The sequence below is a fragment of the Panthera tigris genome, chromosome A1 (genome assembly GCF_018350195.1).
Source record: "Panthera tigris isolate Pti1 chromosome A1, P.tigris_Pti1_mat1.1, whole genome shotgun sequence".
NCBI classification, from domain to species: domain Eukaryota; kingdom Metazoa; phylum Chordata; class Mammalia; order Carnivora; family Felidae; genus Panthera; species Panthera tigris.
The window spans coordinates 189583178-189602800 of NC_056660.1; the positions used below are offsets into that span (position 1 = coordinate 189583178).

Here is a 19623-nt window from a genome sequence, read left to right on the forward strand (position 1 = left end):
GGCATAAAGATGAGTGACAAGGAAGTTCAGCAAGAAAAGACAGGAAGTCCACAGGGTTTTCAGAAACTATTCAGTCTGTGACCTTACTCTGATAAAGAATCATTGGCTTTGGCTCAGTCGGTTGAGTGTCTGACTTTGGCTCAGGTCATGATCTCACAGCTTGTGCATTCAGGCCCCGTGTTGGACTCTGTGCTGACGGCTCAAAGCCTGGAGGCTGCTTCGGATTCTGTGTCTCCCTCTCTCTCTGCTCTTCCCCTGCTCACACTCTGTCTTTCTCAAGAATAAATAAACATTAAAAAAAAATGTTTAAAGAATCATTGGCTTTTAAAGTTCCTAGAGAAATGTCACTATCCCAGGGCTGAGACTGAGGGCTGTCACTATCCCAGGGGTCTGAGATGTTACCTCAGTGATGGACAGTGTGGCTGAAACTCAACCCTTTCTGAGAATTTACGTCTAGAGCCCCAGGGCTGGGAGGGAGGAGACATCCCATCTGATTCTATTACATAAGATGTAATAGAATATTGAGGTCCCCTTGATTCCCACTGCAGTGGGGGAGAAACACTGCAGAAAGGAAATATCTTTCCTAAGTGGAAGGGTTTGAAAGTTCAGGTCAAAGTCAGAATATTACAGCAGGGAGCCATGCATATGTCACCTAGCACAATTTCCTCATTTCATACATTTTATAAATGAGGAAACTGAGATCCAACAAGGTTATATAGTACAGCCCAGTTTGTGTTTGGACAAGGCTAAGAATTAAGTTCCGGGGGTGGAAAGGGCCCATAAATTTGAGAATAAGAGACATGCCATTCATTGTGGTATTCTCCAGCTCCTAGTCCATTAATATTGATCACATGACCAACCAACTGACTGATCTGACTGAATGAATGCATGGATGATATGTTCCTGCCTTGTGTTCCCTGGTAACCAGCTAGACCCACATGCCATCCATTCCAAACAGAGGATTATTTCATTGGAGATATGAGAGGGCTCTCTCCACTTGCTAAGAGAGTTTTCTTGACTGGCTGAGAGACATTTTTCTTCCTTGAGTATTGCTTCCTCTTCGTTGATACTAACAGGATAAATATCAGAGCCCTTACAGGATGTGTGTGGTGTAGCACGACAGACAACTGGGGTTTCCTTTGATGTAACTGTGGATTTGACAGCATTAACAGAGGAAAGATTGGTAGTCAGGTGCCCTGGTGTGTTGGTCCAGCAGTCGGGGAGAGCAGCCATTGCTCCTGTGATTGTGGAAGAGATACAATTGCAAGAGGTACCCAGTTCCACTGGAGAATCAAAACTAAACAGAGCTATTACTGGACGTTTCTTCTTCAGAATCCATGGTTTCACAACTTTCCTTCGACTGTGTCCTGCTGCTGCTGCTGCCACTACTCACAAGTAAGTCTGGGCACGGGCTGTCACACCTGGATAGCGTGAGATAAAGATACAAAGACAGTCATTGTAATATTTGTAGTAGCAAGTTTGGTAGCAGCCTAAATAAATGCCCACTAGTGGGGGAGTAGGTAAATCAGTTTGTGATATCTTCATGATGCAAACAGTGAAGCTGACCAAACATAGTGATATGAAATGTCTCTAAGTTGAAACGTTAATTGAATAAAGCAAAGAACAGAATAACATGTATATTAGACTTCCATTTGTGGATGTGTGTTGTAGGGAATAACATGTATATTAGACTTCCATGTGGGAATACATGAATGGTCCTTAATGTATAGACTCTGGGAAGGGGAACCAGAAAATGGGAAGGAGCAGGGAGAGGGAGTATACTTTTCATATATCTTTTAAAAAAATTTTTAATGTTTATTTATTTGAGAGAGAGAGAGAGAGAGAGAGAGAACATGAGTGGGGAAGGGGCAGAGAGAGAGGAGGACACAGAATGTGAAGCAGTCTCGAGGCTCTGAGCTGTCAGCACAGAGCCTGATCGCAGGGCTTGAATTCACGGACTGTGTGATCAAGACCTGAGCCAAAGTCTGATGCTTAACTGATGGAGCCACCCAGGAGCCCTCATATACCTTTTTATACTGTTTAAATGTTTCACTATATATAATTTATTAATATATATATACTTAAAGACAATTCATTTCAAACCTCAAAATAGCCTGTGGGTGGTTTCAAATATGCAAGCTTCTTATTTAGCCAGTAGTTTTTATTCATTATGTGCTGAGTGCTTAAAAAAAGAGAGAGCTTTATGTTAACTGCCTTTCATCGATGAGCAGATGGGTGAGCTGTTTTACTAGTTAACAATGACTCATTTTCTGACTATCTGCCCAGCCCTCCGATGTTCACAGGGCTAGACCACAATTGTCTCTTAGGGCATTGGTTCTCAAAGTGAATTTCCAACCAGCTCTGTCAACAACTGGAAACCTGCTAGAAACTCAGATTTTTATACCCCACCCCAGACCTATCGAAGTAGGAACTCTAGCGGTTGAGCCCAACCATCTGTGTTTTAACAAGGCTTTCTGGTGATTCTGATGCTCCTCCAGTCCGACAATCATTGTCATAATGGATCATCTTCCAAACAGGACAGCAGCACTGGTTTCCTTTTTATTCTGTATGGCATTACTTGCAGTTTTCTTGAAATGGACCAGCCTCACTCATTGCCTGAATCTTGCTCTCTTTACTTCTTTATTCAGGGTCTTTGGAAGTGGAATACGTAGTTGAAGTGGGTCAGAATGCTGTTCTGCCCTGCACCTACTCTCCAGCCACTCCTGAGAATCTTGTGCCTGTCTGCTGGGGCAAGGGATCCTGTCCTATGTTTGAATGTCATAGTATGGTGCTCAGCACAGATGGAAGGAACTTGAAATATCAGACATCCAACAGATACCAGCTAAAGAGGAATTTCCACAAAGGAGATGTGTCCTTGACTATAGAGAATGTGACTCTAGCTGACAGTGGGACCTATTGCTGCCGGATTCAATTCCCAGGCCTAATGAATGATAAAAAATCAAACCTGGAGTTGGTCATCAAACCAGGTGAGTGGACCTTTGCGTGTCTTCTTTATGAATAAAACTCACCTGCAGGTAATTAAATATACTGATTGGTCTCATTTCTGATCTCCCCAATTATAGCCCTGGGAGTGGGTCCCTAAGACCTAAAGTTTAACAGGCTCCACCGACAATGCCCAGCCACATTTAATTCCCTTCCTCTATTTTCAAACTCAGGGACAGGATCTGTAGATTGGGAGGAAAGGCCTAGATCAGTGGTTAAGAACCTGATTGCTCATTAGATCACCTGGAAAGCTTTTTAACACTTACATCTTCTTGGTCCCCACCCACAAACCAGAGAAATCGGCATTTCCGGAGGTAGAGCCCGAGTTCCGGGATTTTACGAAGTCTACCTTAGATGATTCTCCTCCCTGTGCAGTCAGGATTGAGAACCACTGGACTGTGTATGTGTGGGGTGGGTAGTGGCGGGGTACACGTGTTTGTACATTTTAAGATTTATACAGCATATAGTGTGTGGCTGATGAAGCTCAGTTTAAATCCAACTTTGCCTCTTACTAGCTGTGTAATCTTGGGCAAGTTATTTAAGCTCTGTGGCCTCCTGTTCTATAAAACATGGCAATTCCTACTACACAGGCCATTGGAAGGATTTTATGAAGTGTTTTATAAAAAGCATTTAGCATGGCCATTTGTGTGGCTATTAGTTCTATTATTAACAATTAGACTGCGATGACGATGGCCGTTAACAGACCTCTGCCCAACATGTGAAGAGTCTCATACACTCTCAGTGAACACGTCCTGGTAGGTCTGGCAGTTGGGCATGTGCCTTTCTTCATTTGTTGTGTTTCATATTTTTTTCTGCTGCCCCTTTGATTCCCCGAAACAAGCTCTCTGCTCTCAGAGAAGTCTCATCCTTATATTGGTTTCTGACATTAGCCAAGGTCACCCCTGCTCGGCCTACACACAGAGACTTCGGTACAGCCTTTCCAAGAATGCTCACCACCAAGGGATATGGCTCAGGTAATTATACAAGTGGTGTAAGAGGAAGCCTTCTGGCATTTTCTGAGTTCGGAGGATTTTGAATATGGGAAAGAGATGAGAAATGGGTTTGAGTGGAGGTGTGAATGTTCCTATGCACCTGAGATATTGTGTGTGGTGAGAGGGGTGGTGGGGACAAACCTGTGTTGTGAAAAAGGAGCGCTGAGCTAGGATTTGGAATTAGTCACAAGTAGCCCTGTGACCTGGGCTGAAGCCTTTCACTTCCCTGGACCTCACCTTCCTGTTCTGTTCAAGGAGAGGGTTCAGAATCTTTGGATTTTGTAACCTGGTAAAATTCCCACTCCCTCCCCCTAAAAAAAGAATTTTGGTAATATATGTATTTTGCCAAATAAGGAAAAAATTGCATTATTATCCATTATTGCAATAATAAAAGACATGTTTTTAAATTAAATACATTTATTCTAATGAAAAACTCATTACATTGCCATTATTTTCCAATTGACTCCCAGAATGGGGATGTTTTGTTATGAATCCATCCCAGTCCATGTTTGGGGTTGGATTAGGTGATTTCAAGGATCTCTTCTTACTGGAATGAAGCCCATCATCTTCCCTCAATTCCAACCTCAGAAGGAGCAGCTATATTCTTTAAGTAATTCAACAAGGACTTTTCCATGCTGCTCTGGAAGAGAAGATAGGATCAAAAGAGCAGACCTCAGGTCACATTGAGCAGGGAGATTAATCTTAAATGTCTCCTGTCAAAGTCCTGGTCTCTCTTATACTCTCTGGAGCTTAGTCTTCCATTCAGTAAGATGAGGGTAATAACAGGTAAGTCCAAGTCCCATATCTTAATCTCATAAATCTCCTAAATCCCACTTTATGAAATTTAACTAAGAAAGGGTGTCTCAAGTGCTTAGCCCAGTATTTGATCATACTATGTACTCAGTACACGTTGGTTATTGTCCTTAATGTTACCAATAAGATCTGGAGGCAGAATGCGATTGTGGTTAAGCACATCAGCAATAGGTAGGTAGAATGGGTTCCAATATCAGCTCTTCCCGCTAGCTTTGTGAGCTCAAGGTAAAATTGCTCAAACTTTGTGAGGCTCAGTTTCCTTACCTCTATGTTGAGGGTAATCTACTGTGTAAGATTGTTCTAAAGATTTGAGTGTGACAATGTTTGTAAAGTGCTCAGTGTAGTACCTGACCCACAGAAAGCACCCAAATACTGGTTATTATTGTAAGTAGTAACCTTAGCTCTCTAGTGGTTTAATATTTGGTAGTTGCTTAGTGATTGGTAGATAATATCTCTTATGCAATTAGTGAGGAAATAAAATACGGCGGGAACAGATGGTAGCCCTCATTGTGGCCTAAGCAAGTCATACCAGATATTTATTGTATGCCCACATTCCCATCCTGTGCTACCAATGCTGTTTATAACATCACCCTCAAGCGCACATTCACTGTATACCCACACACCTTCCTCACGAGGCAGTATATTTCCTCAGAGTTGTCTATATCCTAAACAAGTCTTTTTCTCTTTAGTTTTTACTTGTTAGTTCCTTCCCTTTAGGGCAACAAAGATGGGGGCATTTCTTGCATTGGGAATATAGGCACAGTACCTACAATCTCTGAGCTTTCGATGGCCTAAGAAAATATTCAAGTAAACAAACAAAAAATGTAACAGCTCCAAAGTAGGAAAATAAATAAAAATTAAAATTATTATTTAATGGCATGTCCATAACATGTAACATGATGTCAACTAGTTACCTGCAAGTCAACCTGTGTGTACTTATACATACCTTTTCTTTAGTGTGGAATGTGGGTACATTTAATATGTTTGCTATAAAGTGGAATGGAACCTTAACAAGTAAGAATTCAAGAATCATGGAACCTATCTTGAACACAAAACAATGTAATGTCTCTTCCACCTAAAGGATGTAGGACAGGGTCACAGTGAATCCTCAGCTCTGGAGATAGACTTGGCCTAAATCTCAGGTTTGTCAATGAATAGTTGTGTGATCTTAGGCAAAGTACCTCTCTGAGAATCAGGTTTTTCATCTGAAGAATGGAAAAATAATAGTACCTACTTATTGTGGTGAAGATTAAAAGCTGTTGGGCAAATAAAGTACTAATCACCATGTCTGGCATATAATATGTACTAGATGGTAACTACAAATTCATAAACTTTTAAGACTCTCACATGCCACCCTGTTGCTACCTCCACTCCAGCCAAGTCTTGGGTTCTCTGGGAAAATCAAAGCAACTTTTTCCAACTGTCCCACTCACTTGGTTGATGGCTATCTATGTGAAAATAATCTGCGATAATCTATAAAATGGAGTGCTGTTGGGTCATTTTCCCTGTAAATCGTAATTAAAAAAAAGAGAAGTCAGTCTTATCATTTAGGCCAAGAAAAATAATTACAGGGAAGCAGAAACTGGATTTACATTAGAAAATCTTGTGTGTGGTTAAGATTCATGTTTACTTAGTAGTTCCACCAATGTGGTTTTTATACTTTAAATTCCTTTTTGGGTAATAAGAGCAAAGGTAAGTGGAAGATAATCTCTTTTACTTCCTCTTTTTTAAAATTAGTTTTAGGCTGAGAATAGTAAAATATTAATATTAAAGTCATGGTGTGTTGGGATGCCTGGGTGGCTCAGTTGGTTAACTGACTTCGGCTCAGGCTCGAGTCTTGCATCAGGCTCTGTGCTGACAGCTCAGAGCTTGGAGCCTGCTTTGGATTCTGTGTCTCCCTGTCTCTCTCTGCCCCTCCCCTGTTCATGTCCTGTCTCTCTTTGTCTCTCAAAAAATAAAACAAAATGTTAAAAAAAGAAATTAAAAAAAAAAAATCATTGTTAAAGCAGGAGTCCTGCCTTAAAGGATTTAGATTTTTAGGCTTCCAGAAAGTGGCCATGACATTTAAGAAGTTTCAGAGCCTCTGACTCAGCCAGATAAATGAGTAGGCATCCTTAATTTTCCCAAAGCTAACCATCTACTGATTTTTAGAAAGCAGCATCTGTGAGGTCAGGGCTTGTGCCCATGCTGTTCACGGCTCTGTACCCTGGGCCTGGCACAGAGAAGGGGTGTAGTACATGTTCATCAAATGGATAAGCAGGTAAAGAAATGAATGAGTAAAAAGGAAAGAAGGTGAGATGGCACCTGGGCAATGTGACCACGTGGTAGTGACAATGCAAAAGTAAAGGTTGTTGAAAGGGACATCGTTCAGAGTGTCTTGTTTAAAGCCATGCAGACCTAAATTGAAAGGCTATTTCTGTTATTCACTAATCTCTGTGACCCTGGGTAAGTCCCCTAACTTCCTAATTCTCAGCTTCTTCATCTGCGAAATGGGGCTAATAGTCTCTACTTCAGGATAGTTGTTTTGAATGCTAAATGAGATACTTCGTTCAAAGAATTTAGCACCATGTCAGCTCATGGTAAATTATAGCTATAGTTATTATTACTCTCATTTTTAGGCAATGAAATACCCCGTCTCCCTCTTAATGAGTAAATGTTAAACTTTTTTAAGAAAATTAACTTTTGTTATCTTTCAAAGTCTCATTACAATATAATGCCTGGTTGAGTGTTATCAATGTTGTTGGCAATTTGCTGCCCTCTTTGGGGTGCTGTGGACACAACAAACCACATATTCGACAGAGGTTTTCCTGGCAGAGGTCTCCAGTTCATAGAACATAAGTAGTCAGGTTCATTATCTGGATAAAAAAATATGGTCATCCATATCAAATCGTTGATTTGTAAGTGTTTAGAAAATTTTGTTGGTCTCACAATTACTTATTGTGAAGAGTATAGAGTAGGATTAATTTCAAATATGATTCTAGGCATCTTTAAGAGTTTTTAAAACTCAGATAAAAGAAAACATTCTTGACTATTCTATCAGCTGTTTTTTTCTCTTTATGGCAGAGACACGGACACTGGAGGCCCTCCATGATAAAAATCAAACTGTAAGTGACATGGACATGTGTGTGCGTGCATGCGTGTGTGCGTGGGTGCGCGCGTGCTAACCTCATATTCAACTCAGAGGGAAGAAAGTTTGGCTTTAGTCTTCATTCTTGTTTGCTCCTCTCCTTTGGAGAAAACATGCCTCACTCTCCATTAGCCTCAGAGCCCTCCGCTGTAACATGTTGATGAGGGCAGTTCTAGCCATCTAAGGACAGAATGAGGGGGTAAGTGCAAAGTGCCTAGCACATAGTAAGTGCTGGAAAACAAAAACACAAAACCACTAGCTTCTTGTTTCTCTTCTCATATTTCACAACTGCGAACCGCTGTGGAGGGTTCAAAGACCCTCCATATCCCTGGAATATATTTCTTCTCGCTTGCATGGTAACCCTGATGAGAAAGATTGTGTAAATTTATTTATGTCTGACAAGACACTAGTCAGGAGTATTTGAAGTCAACAATGTATATATCGAAGTATAAACAAATCAATATTTTAATTAACCACAATTTTAGTGTCCCCCACTTTCTCAGAGCAAAAGGGAATCCCCTAGATATCAAGCTTATAGTAGTGACTTAAAAATTCTTTGAGGATGTATACAGGAGTCTGCATTCATTTGACTAAGTCCCCTACTTGTGTGTTCACAACCAAGGCTCAGCACTTTGTGTTTGTCCCTGCCCCTCTTTGTGACCAAAGACTGACTCTAAGTACCTCTGTATATCCATAGTATTTAATGCACAGTACCTTGCATATAGCACTCCTGTAGTAAAAGTTGATTGAATAAGTGGAAAATTTAATTTCTTTGACTTCTTTGTTTTAAAATTATTTATCATTGTTGCTTTTAAAGGGAGAATATGGACTAAAATTTTGAAAGCAGAAGAATGTTATGGCTTTCAGTTACAAAATAAAATTAATAAAACTAATTAGAGAAATAGCCACAATACCTATCACCACGTAAGCACTGATTGCATTTACTGCATACAAGGCCCTGTGCTAGGCATTTTGTATTTCTTGTTACTTCATTTTCCTAAGAACTCTCCAAGATGATGGCAGAGCTGGGATTTGAACCCAGGACTATCTGGCTGCAAAGGCCTGGCCCTTGAATCAGTTTTTCTGTGAAGGTGGGGGCTTCTCTGCAAGACACCAAGTTTAAACCACTCTGAAACTCCCTGGAACACCAGGGGACCTTGGATGAACAGGGTTCCACCCTAAAACCTATTTATGTTTGTGGGGGAGGGGGGTCCATTTATTAAGAGTTCCTTGTCCCCACCCCCCCCCGCCCCCCACATTGTAGAAGCAGCACATTTTATTCCCTTGTAAGTTTAAGGATTATGCTGATCCCGTTCTTTGGGTGGTTTGAGGCTTGTCTAGAAGGAGATAGATCATGCACGGTCTCAAGGTCCCTGCACTCCTCTGGTGCTGTACGTCACGAGACTAGCTGAGCACACAACTGATTTCTGCCCATCTGCTGCAATTCTGTTTGTGTTTCCATAGCAAATACCCACATTGGCTAACGAATTACAAGACTCTGCTGTGACCACCAGAATAGGCATCTACATTGGAGTGGGGATCTCTGCTGGGCTGACTCTCATTCTTATCATTGCTGCTTTAATTCTCACATGTAAGTTGGTTGATGTTGCAACTCTCTCCCTCTGATAAGGAACTGTTAAAATAGGAACCAACACAAACCTAGATACAAATGTAAGTTTGTATTTATACCTGAAGGCGATTAAACTGAGTACCCTGTAGTCCTTCCAAACCTAACAATAATAATAGCTAATTTTTATGCAATGCTTTACCATGTTATATGCAGGCCTGGTGCTAAACGTTTTACGTACATTTTATTGTCACCATCTCATGTGGCAGGTAGTATTTATCACCGTTTTATAGTGCAGGAAACTATAGCTACTAGAAAGAAAGTGAGCCTCTTTCCCAAGGTTTCAGAATCCATAAGAGGCAAAGCTAGAATTGAAATTCAAGCAGACTGATTCTAGCACCTGTTCTCTTACCTTTCGTTAAGAAAATAAACTTCTTTAATTCATGAATTAAGTTTATTAGGAAGTGCGACAACAGAAAGTAATTTCTTTCTGTGCGTTTTTCTATCTTATTTGTTTCTCAGGCACAGGTCTTTAGAGAGAGGGGTGGCAAGTCCTTTTACCAATGGGTCATGGCCAGGATTGCAGCATTTGTATTTTCAGTAGATGATTATGCATGGGAAACCATCACTATAATCAAGACCCAAACATCGTCATCACCCCAAAAGCTTTGCACACTTTTGTGATATATTCTCTTCTCTTTGAGGACAGAGGCCAAGACCTTATACCCCAGGGCTTAGTACATTCTAGCAACCCTTCCTACTAATACTTAAAACATGGACTGCATATAGGGTGACCAACCAACCCGGATTTTCCCAGGACTGAAGGGGCCTTAGGATGTGATCCTGCCAATGCTAAAACTGGGACAGTCCAGGGAAAACCAGGATGAATTGGTCACCCTAATTGTGCAACTTAAAGCTGCTGAGTGCTTTATGGGCATTAAATCTTCATGATTACCTTAATGAGAAAGATACTAATATTATTCTAATTTACCAATAGAGAATGAACATGCTGGCCAGAGCCACACAGTTATTAGATACAGAATTTGAAAGCAGGACTCTCTTATTCCTTACCATTATGCTATTCTGCTATCCTCGGTAAATGGATTGTTCACGGAAAGAAACTACCCCAGCCACACTTACCTGAGTTTGCACAGAGGCAGTAGTGGAGTTTGCGAATTGATCACATGAATGCAAAGTCTACAGGTTGAAAAAGAGCAATGCTAGTACTCACTAGCCTTTCAAGTTCTGCCATGCCATTTCAGCTGGTGCAAAGAGGCTTGAAGTGAAGGTAATGAATGGGAGAAGTTTGACACTTTATACACACATATGTATTACTCCAAAAACATGGCTACTTCGAAGGACAGATAGGAAAGTCCTGTTTGATTTGTGGTATACAGGTTGCTAGACAAAATCTTATGACCAAGGTGACAGGTTTTTAAGTCATGACATCAAAGCCATAAATTGGTTAGCAATACAACCAGCAATCCCGTATCTTTCTAGTGCACTCTCTGAGATGAGCGAGCATACCTCAGTACCACTCAAACCCCTCTCATTTCTCACTCAACTGATGAAGTATAAAAGACCTGTTCCATCTCCTTAGACTTAGCTAAGACTTCATTCTCCTTTAACCCCTTTCTCCAGAATTATCTACCTCTCCCTTTCTATTCATTCTATTCTCATCAGCATAAAAATATGTTTTAACTCACCTATTCCTCTTTAGCTACTCCCATTTCTGTTTTCCTTCACAGCCATATTTCTCAGATGAATTTTTCCTACTTTGTACCCCCTGAACTCTTTAGCCCATCATCTAGCTTCCATCCCTGAAGCACCATGGAGATAGTTTTAGTCAAGCTCACTGACAACCTCCATTTTGCTAAATCCAATAGACACTTCTGTCTTCATTGTAGTCAATCTTTCAGCAATATTTAATCAAATTGACTCTCACTCATTCTAGATAGTATTCCTTCTCTTGGCTTCTAAAACACCACTCTCCTACTTCATTGGCCGTCCATTTTCAGTCATTTTTGTTATTTCCTCTTCTGCTTGACCTTTAGATATTCCTATTCCTCAGGGCTGGCCCTTTCCCTTTCTCTATACCCTCTAGGTGATGGTGTCTATTTCCATAAGTTTAAATAGGTTTTAATTAATTTATTTAATTTAATAATTAATTTATTTAAATAATAAATAAATAAATAAATAAATTTAAATTAATTAAATTAATTAAATTAATTAATTTAATTAAATAGGTTAAATAGGTCTATTTCCATAGGTTTAAATTAAATCTTTAATTCCCCCCTCCAACTCTGAGTGTTTGTCCTGTTGATACCTCCACTTAGATGCCTTCCACACTTAACATGTCCCAAATGGAGGTCTAGAGTCTATATTCCACCTTCCCAGAACATGGCCTCTGCCTCTCTGGTGTTTCCCATTATAACGTTTCACTACCATCCATCTGGTTGTTTAAGCCAGAATGCCATAGGCCATCCTAGAATCCTGTTTCCTCCTAACATAAAAGCCAATTTTAATTCCTTCAGACTTTCTCCAAAATATATGTAAAATACATTCATTATTCTGAATCTCTTTTGATCACCACCTTACTGTGATGTGAGGCATCATGATCTCTACTTAACTTCTTCATTTTTTAAATACCTGCTTTTAATCTATTCCCCACATAGGAGTTAGAGTGATCTTCTTAAAACCCAGTCAGCTCATATTTCTGTCCTCCAATGATTTCTTATAGGAATAAGAGTAAGATTCTTATTTTATAGAATAATATCCAAAATCTAGATTATGACTTAAAAGGTCTTATAGGAGCTATCCCCAGCCTACCTCTCAGAACTTATCTTGGGCTATTTTCTTATTTCAGCCATATTTTCAGTTTCAGGAAGCCATACTCGTCATTACCAGGGATTCTCTTTGCCTGAATTCTTCCCCTGCCTGTTCACTTGGCTGACTCATTTTCTTTATTTTCGGAACTGAGCTTAAAGGTTACCCCTCCTGAGAGGTTTTTCCTGACCACCTTCTCAGTCATCTGTTACAGTGCATTGTTGGTTCCACAATTAGAAATTATTATTTTCAATGCCCCCCTCACTAGAACACAAGCTTTCAGAAGTCAGGGCTCACAATTCACCTTTGCATTCCCAGTGCCTACCAGATGCTCCATGTATTTCCTGAATGTGAAAAATGTATCTGTATTGCTTTCTAGAAGAGTCCATGTAACAATCCAAGACACACATTGATAGTTTGATTTAATTCAGTCCAAGGGGAGACCAGATTTTCTTAAACAATCCTTGCCTTCAGTGAGTTCATTTTATTTCCTAACTCATTTGTTTTATGAGAGCAGTTTTAATGGACTTTTCTTCCACATTTTACCTAGGGTATTCTTATAGCAAAGAGAAGTTACAGAATTCAAGGTAAGAGTAATGGGTAGGGTAGGGGAAGGTGGGAATCTTGGAGACCCCTATTCTAATATGGCTTTGCTCTTAGAAGCCTGGCCCTGGGATTTAAACTTGTACTTCCTTCTTACCTTAGATTTATGTAATGCCAATTAAACACACTGCTCTGTTTTACTTACTGATTTCTCTAGCTTCATTGACTAAAGTTAAGGTATAGAATTCATCTCCCTATTGATAGGAAATGCTTATTTGTATATTAATGGTTCTTGTTTTTTTTTTTCAATGAACTGATCCTTCTAGTGATTGAACTACATGCAGGCTCTGGGTTGGGCTTTGGGTTACAAAAGTGAGCAAGAAACCCAGACTCTACTTTCAGGGCTTTTATAGCTCAGCCCAGGCGTTCTTAACTTGGGTTGCCTATTAGAATCACCTAGGGCACTTGAACATACTGTTGCCAACCCCAGAGCAAATACATTGGCATCTTTGAGGATGAGACCTAAGTATAGGTGTTTTTCTGAAAGTTTTCCAGGTGATTCTAATATGCAAACAAGGTTGAGATCTACTGGTCTATTATACTGCAGTCTTGGTGTCTGTTTTTGACTGTATACATATGCGTACATATACACACATGCACACCTCCCCATTCCAAATATACGAAGCTTATATAGCGTGTACTAGAATTTAGTGATATTTGGCACATGGGTAGAATGCAGTACATTTCAAGAAAAAAAATGACTCATCCCTTTGAATTATATCTAAACCACGAGTGATTTTAGGTAAATATAGATAGTGTATTAATTAAGACAAAATACTCTGCAGTAAAAAGAGCCAAATAAAGCCAAATAAAACAATTTAATTATTAATGGCTTTTGATCATCTGTGCCAGGATCTGTTATTAGAACTGAAACTTGAAATGTGATATTACCCATGGGTGATATTTACATGCATTAATTCATTATTTGGTGAAATTAGTTGGTTAATGTTCATCCCTACTTATAAAGGTAAGCTCTGTAGAACGTTAGGAAGTTGTTGCCACATTAACAACTATATCCCCTGATACAGTATGTGATGCTTAGTAGACACCTACACATCTGATGATTGAATGAATAAATGCTCCTTACAGCAGCCCTGTAAAATAGAATGTTTATTATTCCCATTTTACAGATGAGGACCCTGAGACACAAAGTTTGCTAATACGCAGCCTTCATGGGATTTTTGTGTATTGTTTACTGCTGCATTTCTTGCTTTGTAGCACAGTGTGTAACACACTAAAAATTTCTTGACTGAGTAAATGAAAACAAACAAACAAACAAAAACCCAACCACTCAATTTATCCAAGGTCATATGGCTGGTAAGTGACAGACAGAATTCAAACTCAAGTCTGATTGGATCCATAAAATATTTCCTTTTTTTTTTTTCTTTTTGAAACTGTTCAAGTCCACAGAAGAATTGAAGTTATAGTACAAGGAAAACAGAACGCTTCAACCAAACTCATGGTTTGAGATTTGGACCTGCTTGCTTTGTTTGTTTCTCTATTTACAGAGAACATTTCTTCTGAACTATTTGTAAGGACATTTCAGACATCTTCCCCCTTCACCTAAACACTTCAGTCTGTACCTGCTTCCAACACGATGCCATTTTTATACTTAGGAAAATTAAGATTAATTCAAAGGAATTCAAATTTCCTCAACTGTTCCACAAATTGTTTTACTGCTATTTTATGGCTTTTTTTTTTTTTTTCCTAGTTAGGACCTGATCAAGGATCAGGTACTATATTTGGTTGTTGTCTCTTCAGCAAAGCCTCTTATCTTAACTCTATTCTGTGCTGCCCAAGAAATGCTTAACTCAACTGTAACATTTATTTCCACAGCCTTGTCACTTTGGCCAACGTCGCTCCCTCAGGGTTAGCAAATACAGTAGCAGAAGGAATGCACTCAGAGGAAAACATCTATATCATTGAGGAGAACATATATGAAATAGAAGATCCATATGAATACTACTGCGATGTCAGCAGCGAGCAACTATCCTGACAACCCAGAGATCTAACCCTTTAACCCCGCCAGATCCCACTACTTCATTTTTGAGCATGGTATCACTGTGAAAACTATGAAATGTGTCAGCTGATTGGTTTTAGAGGCCCTGTCCATGGCCACCAAGCAGAGTTTTTACATTTCGGGAGATAATTAGCTCACATAGGGATGGAACTGTGTCCTACACTGTATTTAGGTACAACATCACCTCTGTATTTCAGCCAGTGGGGCTACCCAATATAGAGTATGCTAATCGGGCATTAGAGTTCAAATGGGCTTTTATATAGAGTAGGAATTGTTGGGTATTTTTTTTTTTTAATGTTTATTCACTTTTGAGAGAGACAGAGACAGAGACAGAGGACGAATGGGGGAGGGGCAGAGAGATTGCGAGACACAGGATCTGAAATAGGCTCCAGACTCTGAGCTGTCAGCACAGAGCCCGATGAGGTGTTCAAGCCCACAGACTGTGAGATCATGACCTGAGCCAAATTTAGATGCTCAACTGACTAAGCTACCCACGCACCCCTAGGCTAGGAATTCTTAATATGTGGTCCCAAGAATTCCAGGAAATTCAGTCACATGATGTATCCACAGAGCTACTGAAAATATAGGGAAAATTATGTGTTAAGATATGTGCATGTCTTTTTGGTACAGAAAGTCTAAAGGGGCCACTGAGTTTCAAAGAGTTCTGTGACGCATAAAAAATTTAGAAGCTATTAGAGGAGGAGTAGATGGTCTCGAGGGTTCTCTCTGAGTCTCAAGACTTATGCTTCTTTGAATATTGATTGTTTCCCAGTAAGTGCCTCTGCACAGCTCTCCTTTGCCAGTTAAGTAGACTGCCTAGCAAGTCCTGTGGTGTGAAGGAGCTCCTAGAGAAAAAGGAAGTGTGCTCCGTGTGTTGCCAAGTTTTGCTTGGGGTGCACTCAAAAGGAAATATCTCTGACCAACTTCTCCATTCATGGAGAGAACTGGAGCTATGTTTTTCATAGAAGAAGAAGCAGTGACTTGTACACAAATTCTGTTTCCTGGTGGAAAGAAAGCACAGGGCTCCAGCAATCTATATTTATCGGCATCAAATCCTGTGATGGAAAGGCTGTGGTCCCTAAACTTCATTTCCAAGGTGGTGGCGACTAAGTTTGTCTTCTCTTACTCATTGCCTGCCCAGTGCCTGGCACGGCTCTCCCACATAATAGAAATGTACTAAATGCCTTTGGAATGAAAAACATAAGCAGAAAGGCAGCCTTCTGGAAAGATTTTTCCATTGCAGAACTTAGAGCTCTTCTTGGAGAATTCACAGACACTCCTAAGCTCTCAAATCTGTTCTTATCTAGTTCAAAGTGGTGTTTGCTTCTTAGCTCAGGCCTTTGTAAGTCTATTACTCTCTTGTCTGTGTCCCCCTTTCTGCTAAGCCTCCTCAGTATATAAAGAATCAATGAGAAGGACCTGTTGCTGCCTGAAAACTACCCCTCCCCAGGTAATAACTAAATTGCTGCGATGCTGTATGCAGAAAGTGTTGGTCACCAAGGATGTAGGCAGCCTGTTTATTTCCAGGAGTCTCTGGCAGTTTTGTTGTGTGAATTATAATGTTTGGGCTGCATTTAGACAGTTTTGGGAATCACTGGATTTCTACTGGGAGATATATAAGGGAGATCATTTCATAAAATTATAGGGAGCAACTCTCATTCAACAAGATGAAGAATTAACTGTAAATGTTTTACAGTTATGAAATTCTAGAGGGAAAGGACTTCAGACACATTTGAACCATATCAATGGTTCCCACCACCACACCCCTCCTGGAAAGAGATTCTTATCCTATTATTTAAAAATATTTAAACGATGGTATGTATACAGGATGATTATTGCAACGGTGTTTGTAGGGGACTTTTTATGTCAATTGGGGAATAGTTGATTATTGTAATCTCAACACACTTGTGCATTTAAGTGGTTTCACTTAAGAATTAAGTGGTTTCATCATTGAGCTGTTTTGCTAATTCAATGAATATTTAAGTGCTTACTATGTGTCAGGTACTCTCGTGCTGAGACCATAGAGAGAGACCAAACAGACATATCCCTGACCCTGTAGAACTTGTAGTTCATCTGACAGTAAGGAGGATTCATTCCATTCATTCAGTTGGCGAACATTTATTGGCACCTACTATGTGCCAGATACTGTTCTAGTCCCTAAAAACAGCAGTGAGTTAAACAGACGAAATCCTGATTCTCGTGTAGCGTATGTTACTTACTTGTCAGAGAAGAATGCCATATTGCTAAGTAAAAAAGAAAAAAAAAAAGTTCTAGAATAGTATATATTGTTGATGCTAATGTTTTCTTTTGCCTTAAAAAATCTAGAAGAATATTCCAAAATCAATATGGCTATCCCACAGGGGCAAATTGTCATGAGACAGACTTCCACTTTTTCCTTTTATGTGCTTGTAAAATTGTTTGAATTATTTTCTTTTATAATAAAAAAATAGATTTAAGAATTATAGCAATGTTTTTCTGTCTGCCCTCCTCATCATAGAAAGAAATGGAGACTAGGATAAGCTAAATTCAAGGTCAAGGCTGGCAGTAAGCCAGGACTGGAACCCTGGTTGTCAGAGTGGGATCTATTCTACACCAGTTATTTGGAAGGGGGAAGGTGGCAGAATGGGGAACAGAAATCTTCAAGGCTGCTCCAACGGGCCCAGGAGGTCAATGGGTAACTTAATTAAAAACAATGTAATAAGACTGAACATGTGGCTTGCTCTTAGAAGCATCTTAGGATTTTTTTCTCCATAGCTCTTCCATAAGAGACCCCAGGACAAAAGGGGGCTTCCTGATCTTTTTAGACTGAAAAAGTAAGGTCTTCCCATGTTTTATCTGCATCACTTCTAGATTTTGAATTCCCAAGGCAGAAATTCCCAACAGTTCAATCCCTCATTAGCTGATTTTCGGGTACCCCCCCTCATGCCTATTCGTATTTTTCATTTCTCATTTAAGTATACATTCAAAAACTTAAGCTGAACACAATTTTGTCTCCATTTTTTATTCAGAAAGTTTAGATCCTTCTGGAGAAAAGTATAGAGAGATGCCCCAGAGCTGCAGTGTTTAAGATTTTTCCACCACCTTTTTGTGGGACTCAGTTGCTAAGTGGGGAAAAAGAGAGGGGCCTCTGGACCATTTGGCTGAAAAGTTCTCAAGCCTGAGGAGGGCTCAGATTTTAGCCCATTTTCAGTGGAAAATTTGTGCAAAGGAGCAGTATGAGTCAGAAATGTTTCAGGCTTGTAGATCCTCTGTGTCTTTTTCTCAGTAATGTTGACTACAATGATAAAGGTCATTCCAAGTCACTCATTTACTCATGGTAGTGATTATCTTTTGTGAATTCTTGTTTGAATTCCTTCTGCTTATGTGAGTCTCCTTTTCCAGAGAAAGCAGTGAGGCTTTTTTTTTTTTTTTTTTTTTTTTTTTTTTATGATTGTTTAAGCTATTCATGTATGGTGGTGGTGGTAATGGGACGTCCGTCTAAATGTGCACATTATTTTAATGTAATTGTTTTGTGGGTGGGTCACTTTTGGAAAATATTTCATTATAGTTTTATATTCTGTACTTGCAACCTGTTTTATGGTAAGTTGATATGTCGTCCTTTGTAATTTCTACATTTTGTATTCATACTTTTTCATTCATTTAAACCTAGTTCATGTAAAATAGAAATACTTCTTACTCCAATGCAGTGTTTACCTTATTTTTGTCAGCTCTGAAATATCCATATTCTATATATCTATATCTGATCTGTTTTAAATTTTACTTGTGGTTGTGGTTTCATTTGCCATTACTGGCCCATTGCATGCTGAGTTTAGTTCTTGTTCAGAAAACACTTCAGTAAAAAGTAACAAATGTATAAATGTAGGTGAAGATTATTTCCAACAGTTTGGTTATATTGCAACAAATAGATTGTATATTATAATATATGTAACTATATTATAATATAGATTTTTGATTCATTTCTCTATCCCAAAGTTTACCACTATGTCTTAGCAAAAATCTCTTGAACTTAGTATTAGCTGAATCTAAGGGTTGAAGTAGGAATCCAAGGGGGAAGGAGCTTTAAAATCTGCTCACTGGCTAGGTTTCCAGAAGGTTCTTGGGGGAGCAGTGCTTTTCATCATTCTCTCCAGCAACATCCAACTTCAACAGAAATTCCTATTATGTAAACGGCAGCCAAATAGCTTGTAATCACCATGGGAAAAAAGCATTACCTGAACTAAATGGAATCTTAGGTAAAAACTAAGACATATGACAGCTATCCTAGCTGCCTTACTTGAAATGAGTTTACGAGGGGCACTCTGGCTGGGACATACAATTTGGAGCTAATTACCTTACAGTATATTGAGACTAAGTAAGAATCTCTATGAAGCAGAAGACACACATCTTGTTAGATTGCTTTTTTCCATTATTATTGTTATTATTATTAATGTTTATTATTTATTTCAGAGAGAGAGAGAGAGACAGAGTGTGAGCAGGGGAGGGGCAGTGAGAGAGGGAGACACAGAATGTGAAGAAGGCTCCAGGCTCTGAGCTGTCAGCACAGAGCCCGACGCAGGGCTCGAACTCACAAACTGCGAGATTATGACCTGAGCCAAAGTCGGACACTCAATGGGCTGAGCCACCCAGGCACCTGATGTTTATTCATTTTTGAGAGAGAAAGAGACAGAGTGTG

The 19623-nt window shown here is 39.5% G+C and overlaps 1 protein-coding gene across 1 annotated transcript; it reads left to right on the forward strand.

The window, feature by feature from the left end:
• Window positions 1–1337: 1337 nt before the first annotated feature.
• Window positions 1338–15210, forward strand: HAVCR2 (hepatitis A virus cellular receptor 2). Its single transcript, XM_007077654.3, has 7 exons — window positions 1338–1395; window positions 2649–2987; window positions 3894–3977; window positions 7872–7912; window positions 9400–9526; window positions 12879–12915; window positions 14768–15210. Exons 1-7 carry the CDS (start codon window positions 1338–1340, stop codon window positions 14925–14927), a joined length of 846 nt encoding a protein of 281 aa, XP_007077716.1. The 3' UTR covers window positions 14928–15210.
• The last annotated feature ends 4413 nt before the right edge of the window (window positions 15211–19623 follow it).